The sequence below is a fragment of the Urocitellus parryii genome, chromosome 5 (assembly GCF_045843805.1).
Source record: "Urocitellus parryii isolate mUroPar1 chromosome 5, mUroPar1.hap1, whole genome shotgun sequence".
Classification (NCBI taxonomy): domain Eukaryota; kingdom Metazoa; phylum Chordata; class Mammalia; order Rodentia; family Sciuridae; genus Urocitellus; species Urocitellus parryii.
Genome location: NC_135535.1, coordinates 186,518,571 through 186,532,673, shown reverse-complemented (window position 1 = coordinate 186,532,673; position 14,103 = coordinate 186,518,571). Strand labels below are relative to the sequence as shown.

At 47.4% G+C, this 14,103-nt stretch overlaps 1 protein-coding gene across 1 annotated transcript; it reads left to right on the top strand.

Moving 5' to 3' along the window:
* The first annotated feature begins 632 nt into the window (after positions 1 to 632).
* On the top strand, positions 633 to 5,708 carry Cyp17a1 (cytochrome P450 family 17 subfamily A member 1). Its single transcript, XM_026401157.2, has 8 exons — positions 633 to 929; positions 1,719 to 1,857; positions 2,092 to 2,321; positions 2,942 to 3,028; positions 3,632 to 3,847; positions 4,129 to 4,298; positions 4,840 to 4,943; positions 5,425 to 5,708. Exons 1-8 carry the CDS (start codon positions 633 to 635, stop codon positions 5,706 to 5,708), a joined length of 1,527 nt encoding a protein of 508 aa, XP_026256942.2.
* The last annotated feature ends 8,395 nt before the right edge of the window (positions 5,709 to 14,103 follow it).

Sequence of the window (14,103 nt, the reverse complement as noted above, 5' to 3'; positions counted from 1 at the left end):
AAAAGTGACCAAGCTAGAACTTGAACCCAAACTTGTCTGGCTCTTGGAGTGGTGCTCTCAATGCCTGTGCATCAACACCTCTGGAAAGAGCAGTTACCAAGGAATTAGGACATGTGGGACTTTGCCACCACTTTACGTGTCTTCAATCTGACCTCACTTTTCTCTAGTATTAAATGATAGACTGGATGAAGTGTCTCTGACAGGCCCAGTGAGTTGTAATTCTGCTGACATTGTTATCTCTCTGATGATTCTGATTTTGATTTTACAACATGGAAAGTCCTAAGCCTTGATTGCTAATTCAGATACCATTTGCCTCTGGTGCACTCTGGGGTTATCCGTGGCTGAAGAGTTCCAGGGAGGAGACCAGCTGTCCTGCCTTATCCAGCTCCTCCTCCACTGGTTTGCCCTCCAGTTGAGCCAGCCCTTGAAGAGGCCTCCCCTACCCCTCATATCCTGGTTCTTGGAGAGAGGTCAGGCCTGGCTCAGCTCCAGGATTGACTTTCACAAGCCAAGAGATAACAGAATTTCAAGGTAAAGATCAGAGAAGCCCTTAAAAAGGCCTCCTGGCACCCTAAAGTTGCTACAGCTTCTCCTGCCCCAGCTATCCTTCCTGCCGCCAGCACCTCGCCACCATGTGGGAGCTTGTGGCTCTTCTGCTGCTCACCCTAGTCTATGTCTTTTGGCCCAAGGTAAGGGTTCCTGGGGCCAAGTATCCCAAGAGCCTCCCATACCTGCCCCTGGTGGGCAGCCTGCCATTCCTCCCCAGACATGGCCACAAGCACGTCAACTTTTTCAAGCTGCAGAAAAAATATGGACCCATCTATTCCCTTCGTGTGGGCACCAAGACTACAGTGATTATTGGCAACCACCAGCTAGCCAAGGAGGTGCTTGTCAAGAAGGGCAAGGAATTCTCCGGGCGGCCCCCTGTGGTAAGCAGTGTCCATTCTTCTTCCCTTCCCACCCCCTGGGGTTGTGCAGTTCTTAATATTCTTTCAAAATCAGACTAGTCGGGGGTGGATAAGAGGGGAGGAACTTCTCAAACTCACCTAGCCTCTAAATTAGGAAGGAAGAATTAAAGGAGGTCCTCTAGAGTGGGCTGCCCAGGAGTGGAGTGGGGCGGGTGTGTGGTCCTGAGGGGTTGTGGATCTGTCACCCCGCTCATTTCACCCCTGAACTAGATGATAATCTCTCTGGTCCTAATTTAAGGTTATATAAGGCACCTCGTCTGGCCCCAGCACGAAGTGCTCAATAAATAGCCAGTGTTGATGCTATTCTTTGTGGAAAACGGGGGCAGTGATTCCTTCCCACTTGGGAAGTTACCGGGGAGAAGCACCCTGACTCCTGGACCAGTGAGATTGCTATTTCTCTGGAACTATCCCCATGGCTCCAGTTCATGGGGGTGGACAACTGACCTACAGTAGCATTTCAGGACTGCATTGACCCATTGAGCTTGCTGTTGGATAGCTATCCCAGAAGTACTCCCAGTGTCCCATCTCAGTACCCTGGTGCTAATTACTCCCATAAATAGAGGACCTTAGTCTGTCCTATCAAGACCTAACAGTCATGGTGGAATAGAACAGGGATATCCCCACATGGGAGTCAGCACCACCAGGTACCTGCTTTCTCCCCCAGAAATGGAGAGGGGCTGAGGGAGTAGGGCTGGGGCAAGGGGTGGGTGGATGGTGTGTGAGTCCTACAGCCTTGTCTGCTCTCCAAAGGTAACTCTAGGCCTCCTGTCAGACCAGTGGAAGGGCATTGCCTTTGCTGACTCCAACACTCAATGGCAGCTGCACCGGAAGCTGGTGCTAGGCACTTTTGCCCTGTTCAGGGAGGGCGACCAGAAGCTGGAGAACATCAGTGAGTGCTGGGATGGGGGGGGGGGGCTGGAGCTGATCACACAGGAGCTGGGAGTGAAAAGAGGGCTGGGGAGGAGGAAAGGGTTAGGGATGGTTTATTTCAGTCTTTTCTTGGCGATTGCTACCATCTAGTGGCTAATTGCTATCTCTGCCCCACCCTGGCTAAAAAGGAACTGCTAGAGGGTGGCCAGGGTGCAAATGCAGTCCCCACCCTCACACTCCTCTCTCCCCTCAGTATGTCGGGAAGCCAGTGTATTGTGTGATCATCTGGCCACCCACCATGGACAAGTCATAGATTTGTCCTTTCCTGTCTTCATGGCTATACTTAACGTAATCTGCATCATCTGCTTCAACATCTCCTACAAAACTGAGGATCCAGAGTTGAGAACCATAAGGAACATCAGTAGCAGTATCTTGGAGAGTCTGGGAAATGAAACTCTGGTGGACATATACCCCTGGTTGAAGGTGAGAATGAAGCCAAATGACACCTTCAGATCCCAGCAAACACAGACAGTGTCCCTGATTCTTCTTTGTCTCCAGACCTATCTTTTTCCTGACCTCCTCAGCCAGTGACCTCTGCCTCATACAACCTTGGCCACTTCTCTATACAAATGGATCTGCCTTTTGAATCATGGATCTTAATAAAACTCATGATAGTGGCTCTCATTTATTTTCCAATTGTCGTGTGCCAGTATTAAGCACTCTATAAACATTAATCATTGAATTCCCCTTGGAGGTATGTTTTATTATCTTCATTGTACAGAAGAGAAAACAGGCTTAACCAGGTTAAGGAACTTGCCCTTGTCTTCAGACTCAAATTTATCTTAGTCCAAAGAGCTCCGCACATAGTAATCAGGGTTTGATGTTTGGTTAACTGGGAAGAGGAATCTGTACCCTCCTCTCTTCTTGGAGTTGTCCCTGAGGAGCCCATTCTGTGTCCCCATCTTGTCCTTCATTAAGGCTGAAGGTAAGGTTAGAGTAGAAATTCTCCTGAGACAGAAAGCTAGGATCTGTAGGATGGATTCTCATAGCTGGAATAGCAAAGTGGAAGAGGAGTGGATTTGACATTTCTTTCTACTTCCCAGATTTTCCCCAATAAGACCCTGGAAATGTTAAAGAGGTGTGTTGGTGTGCGAGATGCAATACTGAATCAGATATTGAAAAAGCACAAGGTAGGTGATTGAGAAGATGAAAGTATGAGTGAAGTGGCCAGGCATAGTGGTGCAAATCTGTAATCCCAGAGACTCAGGAGACTGAGGATCGCAAGTTGAAGCCCAGCCTCAGCAACTTAACAAGACCCTAAGCAACTTAGTGAGATCCATTTCAAAATAAAAGATAAAAGGGGCTGGGGATATGGCTCAGTAGTAAAGCACTCTTGGGTTCAATTCCCAATACCAGAAAGAAAAAAGAAGAAAGAAAGAGAAAAATATGCGTATATTTGAAAATGCCCTGGGAACAGGACTGGGGTACATTTTGGACATTGTAATATCTGCAGAGCTTAGCAGAGGCTGGCACATAGTAGATGCACAATACAAATTGACCCAATTAATGAATGGAAGTGGTAAAGTAAGAAATAAAGGAGGAGCTTAGATGGCATCTGTCTACCCCTCAAATTTAAAGAAGGCACAGTGCTATCTCCTACCTACGTAAACATAGGTCCTGCTAGCCTTACTCCACTTCCAAGTGTAAGAGGCCCTGACTAGTGTAACAGAAGTATGGCAGGAGTGCTGCAGGTGGAGCTCTTTCCTTATCAGTCTCAACTTTCCCCAACCCAGGAGAAATTCAACAGTGACTGTATCACCAACATGCTGGACATTTTCATGCAAGCCAAGATGAATGCAGAGAATAACAATAGTGGCCCAGACCTGGATTCAAATATGCTTTCAGATAATCACATTGTTGCCACCATAGCGGACATCTTTGGAGCTGGTGTGGAGACCACAGTCTCTATGGTGCATTGGACTGTAGCCTTCCTGCTGCACAATCCTCAGGTGAGTTTGTCCCCACTACTGTCTTTCCATTTGCCTGGGAACCAGCCAGCATGACCTCTGCATCCCAGAGAAAAGGAGAGGCAATACTCTGGGGCTGCCCTGTCCCTCACCCAAGTAGGTGCTGGCCCTGGCCCCAGATTAAAGCTGTTCCATCTTCTGGAAGCAGGGCCTGGGCTGTGCTGGAAAGGGTCTGTACAGGATGTGACCATTGGATTCTGCCAAGCCCATGCTTCTCTTGGGCTTGAAGCACACTGGTATGTGCATCTCCCTCTGGCTCTTAGGTGAAGAAGAAGATCCATGAGGAGATTGACCAGAATGTAGGTTTCAGCCGTACGCCAACTTTCAGTGACAGGAACCACCTCCTCATGCTAGAGGCCACCATCCGAGAGGTGCTTCGCATCAGACCTGTGGCCCCAATGCTCATACCCCACAAGGCTAATACTGATTCCAGGTATGCCTTTCCTCCCAAAGACATCTAGGCCAACTCTGCTTGCCAGCCCACCTGGTTCCTCATCCATACCCCAGCCCTGTCCTCAGCCTGTGTGTTGAACGCTGACTCCTAACAATGATCCTACCCCTGGCCCTTCTGATCAGTGTATCTACCACCCACTGACACCCACTGACCAATTCACAGACCCACCTAATTTCCCAGGAAGCTAGCTGCTTGTTGCCCTTGGAGGCATGTGGGCTGGGATGAAGCTGTTGGAGTTCTACGCTCCTGCCCAGCCCAACAGTTGCCTTAGATATATGCATACCACATCCCCTGACAGCCATGGATGTCCCTGTGTACAGTGTCAGTACATAGTGCTTGTCTAGAGGATAGAGCTCGATTCAGATTTGATCTGTTACAAACTAAGGAAAAGACAGATGATTGGGAAATGAGGGAGTAAAGGATTCTTTTCCCCCAAGGTGGTCGAATGTGGAGACTTGGGGCTGAGTGGGGAGGGAAGGGCAATGTCACAGACCCCTTTTCCTCTCCCTCTCTGGAACAGCATTGGTGAGTATACCATCGACAAGGGCACACAGGTGATCGTCAACTTGTGGGCACTTCATCACAATGAGGAGGAGTGGAACCAGCCAGACCAGTTCATGCCAGGTAAGTCCCTGTCCCATCCTGTCATGCTCCCTAGATCACACAGCCAGCCTGGACTCTGCTCTGCAGGTCCCCCCTCCCCCAAGCCTCTCTTCCCATCTGCCAAGCTTGCTTCTAGAAAACTCTTGGCCCCATCTCCATGGACCTGTTGCCACGCCCACATTGTTGTAGACTGCCAGACTATGGCTGGGTTTCCCTTGCTCTCCTTCCAACCAACTGCACGGCTCTGCAAAGTCCTCTAAGCATCCGACTCCTATTAAGCTTAGATGGTGGCATTTTCATCTGTTAACACTGTCCCCTCCCCTCCCCATTGTTCTTGATCATTTCATTTCCTCTGTGTCACGTTAAGGCCTACCTGAGAGCAGAGCTTTGTCTCTCTTCAGTCTGGAGGTCCTCAGACAGGGCCACATCTCTGCCTCAGCCAGGGTGGAAGCATGATTCTCCACGGCCTCATCCCTGGCTAATGCCTCCCCCTTGCCCACAGAGCGCTTCTTGGATCCAACTGGGAGCCAGCTCATCTCACCGTCTCTCAGCTACCTGCCCTTTGGAGCTGGTCCCCGCTCCTGTGTAGGAGAGATCCTGGCCCGCCAGGAGCTCTTCCTCCTCATAGCCTGGATGCTGCAGAGGTTCGACTTGGAGGTGCCAGATAATGGGCAGCTACCTTCCCTGGTGGGCGACCCCAAGGTGATCTTCCTGATAGATCCTTTTAAAGTGAAGATCAAGGTGCGCCAGGCTTGGAAGGAGGCCCAGGGTGAGGTTAGCACCTAGAGGGCGAACCTTACTCCCCTGACCCCACCCTGTGTGACCCCACAAGAGAATTAGAGGTGCTACTCCCACCATTTCTCCCTGCTCTCAGCCCACTCTACTTTCCTTTCTGCCCTGCAGCAATGGCAGGTGTTATACATAAACTGGAGTTTTTCTTCAGAAGGAAACAGCTCACTCATTTGTACATTTGCTCGTTCTGTCAACAAATATTTTTATCCAGCATCTACTATGTGCCGTTCACTGTCCTGGGACACTCAGGCTGCCTGGTCTCATGAACCTCACATGCTAGTGAAGGTTAGCAGATACATAAGAAGATTAGAAACTCATAAAAGCTTTGAAGTCATTTATAAGACAATATGAAAAAGGCAAAAGGAGGGAATGGCCACTTTAAAAGAGGGGACTGGGGAGGTAAGAAATGTCAGGCAAAGGGATCCATGCTGAGGGAAAAGCAGGTGACAAGGTCTCAAGGTAGGAAAGGGCAGGAGGGCTACTGTGAAGCAAGTGAGTGGGAGAGTGGTCCCCAGTAAGATCAGGGGGAGGCAGGGCCAGCTCCCATGGGGCCTTTGTAAGGAGGGAGGCTGTTTTCTGCTACTGGGGTAACCTCTTTACTACTGAGCTACAAACCCAAATCATTTTATTTTGAAACAGAGCCTTGCTAAATTGTCCGGACTGAACTCAAACTTGTGATCCTCCTGCCTCAGCCTCCTGAGTAACTGGGATTATAGGTGTGCATTACCGAGCCTGTAAAAATTTAGGTTTTTATTCCAATATGATAGGAAGTCACTGGTAGATTTTAAACATTTAAATGGAACAGTCTGATTTGCTTTTTTTTTTTTTTTTTTTGTACTGGGAATTGAACCCAGGGGCTCTTAACCACTGAGCCACATCCTCAACTCCCATTTTTTTCTTTTAATTTTTTTTGTAGTTGTAGATGAACACAATACCTTTATTTGTTTATTTTTATGTGGTGCTGAGGATCGAACTCAGTGACCCACATGTGTTAAGCAAATGCTCTAGCACTGAGCCTCGACCCCAGCTCTCAGCTCCCATTTTAAAAAAAATACATTTAATTTAGAGACAGCATCTCATGGAGTTGCTTAGGCCTCACTAAGTTGCTGAGGCTGGCTTTGACCTTGAAATCGTCCTTCCTCAGGCTCCCCAGCCACTAGAATTATAGGAATGCCTCATGCCCGGCTTGATTTGCATTTTTAAAATGCTCACCCTAGTTGCTGAGTGGAGAATGGTCTCAAGGGATGAGATGGGAGCTGGAGAACATGAGGAAGGAGCTGCTGTGCTGATTTGGGAAAGCAACATGACAGCTTGGAACTTTGGCCCAGCGGGGGAATGGTGAGGAGTGGGAGGGTTGAGGATATATTTTGAAGGCAGAACAACAGATCATTTACTTCGATCCAATGTGCCTCCTAAATTTGGCTTTGTAACCCACAGACTGGGCCCACGATTAGCCATACCGTCTTAGTCCCCAAAGACCAGCATGTCCCTTTCCCTCCTCCTTCCCTGGGGTAAACACTACCAGGAAAGGTTTTCTACAGCTGCCTCTGTAGCAGTGCCTGAATTTAACTTCTTCTCCACACTCAAAAACCCAGGAAGGCCAGGTGTAGTGGTGCACATCTATAATCCCTGCAACTTGGGAGACTGAGACAGGAGGATCACAAGTTCCAGGCCAGCCTGGGCAATTTAGCATGACCCTGTCTCAAATAAAAATTTTTTTTTTTTAAATTGTTTTAAAGGTCTGGGAGTGTAGATCAGTGAGAGAGTACCCTAGGTTCAATCCCCAGTACTACAAAAACAAAATAAAACCCAAAACCAAAAACAACCCCAGGAAGTCTACAATGCTTCCTCGCTAGAAGATGGAGCCCAGACTCCAAAAGCAGCATCTTTAAACCTTGGCCACTGGCCAGTCTGCAAATGAAGGATGTCCTAAGATGCCCTAGGAGAAAATGACCCTTGCCCTTTAGTCTAGAGAGAAGTCCCATACTCAGCTCCCTGGCGCCAGCCAGACCAGAATGGAGTCATCAATGACCCAGTCTGCCCCCTCTGACTAGACAGAAAGCTCTGGAAGGGCTAGTGGGGCACAAGGCTGAGAATCTGCCTGGCTGAGTTTTAGAGAGAAGAAGTCAAGAGAGCCCTGACAAAGGAGAAGCACAGGATTTCAATTACAGCAGCACTGTTTTCCTTCAAAAGACCTTTAGTAATCCATTGCTTGTGGATCGTTCCATCCTATTCCCCCCAACTCAGTCTTGGCCTTCACCAGCCAGTGACCCCAGAACCTTACCAAAGAGCCTAAAGAAAACCTGCTATGGTGGTGCACACCTGTAATCCCAGCCACTCAGGGGGCTGAGGCAGAAGGATTGCAAGTTTAAGGCCAGCCTTGGCTACTTACAGAGACAAAAACAAAAAAGGGCTGGGGATACAGCTCAGTAGGACAATACTTGTCTAGCATGCACAAGGCCCTGGGTTTGATCATCAATACTGCGCACCTCATGTAAGAAGAGAATGAGGGGCTGGGGATGTGGCTCAAGCAGTAGCGCGCTCGCCTGGCATGCATGCGGCCCGGGTTCGATCCTCAGCACCACATACCAACAAAAGATGTTGTGTCCGCCGAGAACTAAAAAGAATAAATATTAAAAATTCTCTCTCTCTCTCTCTCTCTCTCCTCTCTCACTCTCTTTAAAAAAAAAAAAAAAAAAAGAAGAAGAGAATGAGACAGGGAGAGAGAGACCCCAGAGGAGAGTGTGGGCAGCTGTGACTGACCCCCACCCTATCACAAGAAGCCTGGGAGATGCTGACACCACTGTAAGCTAAAGGGAAAGATTAAGCTGGAGGTCTCCCACTTCCCTCTCCTAAGTTCCTCTGCCCCAGCTGGCTGTTGGGCTAGAGCCAAGCACCCTCAGCTCAAAGCAAGGGGGAGCAGGATTAGCTGGAGTTCAGTATTTCAGATCAGAATTTGAAAGGCATTTTGTAGACTAGGTGATGAAGAGAGAAATATGTTGCAGAAGGCTTGTGTTCTCTGTAGAAGCAGTGGGTAAGTTTGACTGGAATAGTCTCCAACTATTGAATCAACATTGAATAACATGGAAATGAGAAACTACCCCTTCATTTTTAAGATGAGGAAACAGAGGGCCATTGTGGAGGGATGTGCATATGTACAAGCCTACTTAGCAGCAGCCTGTCACCAGAACCCATGATTTCAAAGATGCACGATGAGAAGTCAGCTATGCGTTCCCCTGTCCTTAGGGGTCATGGAAAAGTTCTCTAGCTGGGGAGAGCGACTTTCTGAAAAGTAGTGTCCTCTTAGAAAATGATCTGATGGGGCTGGGGATGTGGCTCAAGTGGTAGTGCGCTCGCCTGGCATGCGTGCGGCAAGGGTTCAATCCTCAGCACGACATACCAACAAAGATGTTGTGTCCGCCGAGAACTAAAAAATAAATATTAAAAATTCTCTCTCTCTCCCCTCTCTCACTCTCTTTTAAAAAAAAAAGAAAGAAAATGATCTGATGAATTTTGTTGCCCAAACTGCCCCTCCCCTGGACGAAAGGCCTTTTCCTCATTTATCTACATCACTGTATCCTTGAACCCCCTAGAGGCTCAGAGTGAATGCCTTCCTCCAAGCTGTCTCATGACTCCCAACCCACCACGAGTGTCCCCTTTTAGTCCCAACTTCTATCACTTAGTGCTGAACCCCAGATGCATCTGAGCATCTGCCTGGGCTTGAAATGGGTGTGGTATCCCCCAGGGACGCAGCGCCCCTCTCTCTCTGGAGTTCGAGACTGAGCTTTCTCACGTTCTTTATCCAGCACCTCAGCACCTGACAAGTAGGTTGGACACATGAAAGGATTCGACCAGGTGACTTGGCTCAGTGAGAAATCAATCAGCTCTACCCCCTTATGCAGAAGGAAGCTGGAAAGTCCTTGCCAAGACCCCACAGTCACCTTTTCAGCTTCAGATTGTTCTCAACTAGCAGTGAGTTTTTTAAAAAAATATGTTTAGTTGTAGATGAACACGATACCTTTATTTCATTTTCCATGTGGTGCTGAGGACCGAATCCAGTGCCTCACATGTGTGAGGCAAGAGCTCTACCACTGAGCTACAACCCCAGCCCCAGTAGTGGGTTTTTAAATAAATATTTCAAAACCAACTCAGCAGGGAGAGCACCCCTGATTTGTAGTGTTTGCCAAGAGCTACCAATGTAATGTCACTGAAAATAGAGTTGGGAAGAGATGCTAGGTAGCCTTTCATTTTTTTTTTTATATATGTTATTTACTGCTGTAGTCATACATGGGACTCATCCTGAGAAATGTGTCCCTACACAGTTTCCTAACACAAATATCATAGAATGTATTTACACAAACCTAGGGGATGCAGCCTACAGCCAGCGAGGCTTAAACCTGTACAGCGTTACTGTACTGAATACTGTAGACAACACACACAATGATATCTTTGTATCTAAATATACCTAAAAGGGGTTGTTTTCACCAGCATCACCACAAACATGAGAAACGCACTGCACCAGATGTTATTATGGCTACAATACCACTAGGAGGCAGCAATGAGCAGCCCCTTTAAAATCTCATGGGACCACTATCACATGTGTTCTGTGGTTGATCCAAATGGTATTGGTACATGACCTCATACACTAAATGCCATCATGTGATATTCCTACCATGCCGATTTATAAATACCTTCAAGGGTATGGATAATAACATGTGGTAAATAATTGGAAAGTGATCCACTTTGTGTATTTATCACCTTTGTTTTTAATATATTCAAACCCACAATATATATTGTGGGTTTATGTAGTTTATTTTTATTGGCCATTTAATAAGAAGCTCATAAAATTTTAAAATATTTACTGATCAGCCCTAGTGAGCTAGAAGAGCCAACCTTCCTAGGGTTCTGTCCTTCAGAAAATCAGGGGACTTCCCGGAGTCTCTTTCTTGCCCAGTAACCCCGTGTGAGTGTGGGTGGGTCAGGAGGAGTCAATGTCCCAGTGGCTTCTGGTGGCCACAAAACCTGAAGCAGGGGAAGCCCCTCTACAGTTAGACACAGACACATGCCCACCTCTGGAGGACCAGGGTCCAGTCCAAGGCACCAGAATTGGGGGATAAGGGGGACCCAGAATTCCCAGGTACTAGGCTCCCAGCCACCCATCTTAGCCCTGGATCTTAGGCCTGTTGCCAACTTTGGGAACCTCAGGTTCTTCTTTGTGACACAGGGTCACTTACCACCTGAGCTGCCCATTGTCTGAAGCTCTGGTGAGGATGAAACAGAAAGGGCTGTGTGAGTAGAAAAGTCCCTTGTGAGTCCGGGCTATAGAGACAAATTCTCCAGGGGGTGGTCACTTACTAAGTGCCCATGGGCAACTGATTTGGCCTTCTTAAATCTCCATTTGCCCATCTGTAATATGGGGGCTGAGGCGTATGTACACCAACCTCACTGTTGCTCTGAGGATCAAATATGAACCTACGAACACTTTTTTGCCTCCATAAACACTGGCCTCATCATTTAAATTAATCATCCAAATCCACAAAATAATTTCTCTGAAGATTTTACATAGAACTCCCAAAAGCTATCAGCTAGGGCAGGAGAGGGAGCAGGTATGTGCATATAGGTCCATCTTGGGCAAGACATCCAGGAAGCCACGGCAGCCCTGGCCTGTCTCCACCCAGAGTCAGGGCATGCTGACAGCTGGGAGGTGGGTGGAGAGCCCAGGGACAGACTCTTTTCATGGCTAGCACAGAGGGTGTTTTGTAACATTTTCCAGTGGGATTGGGTTTCTTGAGTCTTTGTGAGAAAACATGAAATGGAAGGAATATTAAACTATGGTGAGGAACAGGCTTTAAACAGTGAGAAATTTCAGATCAAATAAAATCTGCTCCCCCTCATAAATACTGGAAGCTGTATTTTTATTTCCTTTGAGGAAGTGCAGAATACTTTCAAGATACAAAGATCCAAACAGCTTTAACTCCTTTAAGATTTGACAGCTTTCTTTGGTTTCCTCCCACCTTTGAAAAGGAGTCCCAAGTTCTCAGCTCTTCACTGTCTGACCTATTAGTTAATGGCCTTTGGGGCCAAAAGATGTGGCTTCAAATCCTGGCTCTGCTGCTTATTAGCTCTGTGATCCTGAAAGTTAATTCACTCCTCTGAGTGCCTCAATCTCTTTACCATTGTAGCAATAATTATAAGGCTCTGCCTCAGAGATCTGTTTTGAGGCTGAGATGCTTAGACAAGACCTGGTATTGAGTAAACTGTCAATAAGGAACACAAAAAAGACAAAAGTCTTTTTATTACCTGCTTACCTCGTTCCAGTGTCATTTCTTGCACTTTCTAGAATGCAGTCATCTAGAAAGACTAAATTGTTTGTCGTTTCCCACTCAACATGTGTTGTCTCCTGATTTAGTCTTCCCAAGCTGTTTTGTGCTTTTCAGCATCTGGCCCATACTGGCACTCAGTAATCTTCAGGACAAACATGTGAGTTCCCTTTGCACCTTTCTCCTGGGGAGCAGTCACCTCCTCCAGGAAGCCTGCCTTGAAACCCCATGTGGGTTAAGTTCTCACCCACAGCATTTTGTGCACACATGCTTTGGGCCACTGCCTGTGGCTCTAACACTGCTGATGTGCCTTTCTTCCTGTCTGGGTCACTACTGGCTCTTCTGAAGAGGCAGGCCTAAGGTGTCAGCATTCCCAATTCCTGGCACCTGGTACGTGCTCCATAAAAGCTTTACCTCTTCCGTGAGGCCAGTCACTTGCCCCCAGGCTGGAACCTGAAACTGAATACCTCCCAAGACCCACAACCCTTCACAACAGGTTCAGCAAGGAGCCAGCCAACGGTCAGCCACGCCCACTTCCCCCTCCTCCTGAGTCAAGCCCTGGTTTTTGTTCACTAGCTGAAAACAGGAAGCTGGAGAATGGGGAGTTTCTTGAAATTCTTGTTTGTCATAACTACTGTCTTGTGCTGAACATGGTCATTTGGGACCAAGACAACCAGCTGTCAGATCTCATTAGAGAAACAAGGAACCCAGTGACCTCGGGGCACATCACAGCCTCTTTTGACCAGCTCATAAAAGTGCCATTTGGTTTGGGACCATGCAGGTGTTACCTTTTAAAAGGCAGAAATGATATATATGTACTGGGGGCAGAACCCAGGGGCACTCTATCACTGAGCCACTTCCCTGATTCTTTACAGTTTTTAAAAATTTTGAGCCAGTTAAGTTGCTGCGGCTAGCTTCAACCTTGTGATCTTCCTGCCTTGGCCTCCTGAGCCACCGGGATTAGGGGCATGCACAGTTGCACCCAGCTAAGAGGGATCTTAATAAGCAAAGGGTAAAATGAACAAAGGAAGTCTGCCTTAGGGAAACACTGGCACACAATGACAAATGCTGGCACACTGGGGCTCCCCAGCTGCCTAAAGCTCAGTTCAGAGGCTCCCTGCTTGGCATTCAAGACCTCAGACCATCTCTGACTGCTGCTGGCATCTTGGAACATGCACCACTCTCTCTACCTCAGCCTACTTTCTGTGGCTTCTATCTCACATGGGTCTATTTGTCTTCCTAACTGTAACTGAAGTTCTAAGGGGCAGGAGCCATGTCTTATATATTTTTATTTCCCTAGCTTTCAGCACAATGCTGGGCACAAAGTGGCTAATACATACACATACACACAAACACACACTTTTTTGGTACTAGGGATTGAATCCAGGGCCACTTTACCACTGATCTACATCTGCAGCTCTTTCGATTTTCAGGCAGGGTCTCACTAAGTTGCTTAGCATCTTACCAAGTTGCTGAGGTTGGCCTCAAAGTTACAATCCTCCTGTCTCAGCCTCCCAAGTCACTGGGATTATAGGTATGTACCACTGTGCTCAGCTCTAATATTTTGTACATTAAAATTCCAAGACTGAGCACCCACCCACATTTCTTTCTGTCCATCAGTAAAAGAGCCCTTGGAATGCTTGCTGCCTTTTAAATGTCATCTTTAGCTACGGGTAACTAACAAAACTTGTTCCTGCTTTTGGGGGTCTAATTTTAACCTATCTGTGGGGCTTCACAAAGTATTCCAGACATCAAAAGGAGAAACAGAGTTTGGGGAAAACCGCTGAGGATAAAATGTGGACTCAGCAGCAGCTTCCAGCCTGCCCTTGGCCCTGTGGTTTCAGTTTGGCCCAGGATCCTGTTCTCAACTGCTACGTGACACTGCTCAGTCCCTGTGTGAAGGAAAAAGTGCTTGCGTTTGAGATCTTAAGGTGGGACTCCCTGACTGAGGAAGAGGAAAAAGATACAAAGTGGTGCAAGAAAAAAGCACAGAAAAACTTTTGGGATGAATTTTTATTTGGGCTTCTCACAGTGGTTAGAGCCACTCTGTCTTCAGAACAATCACAGCA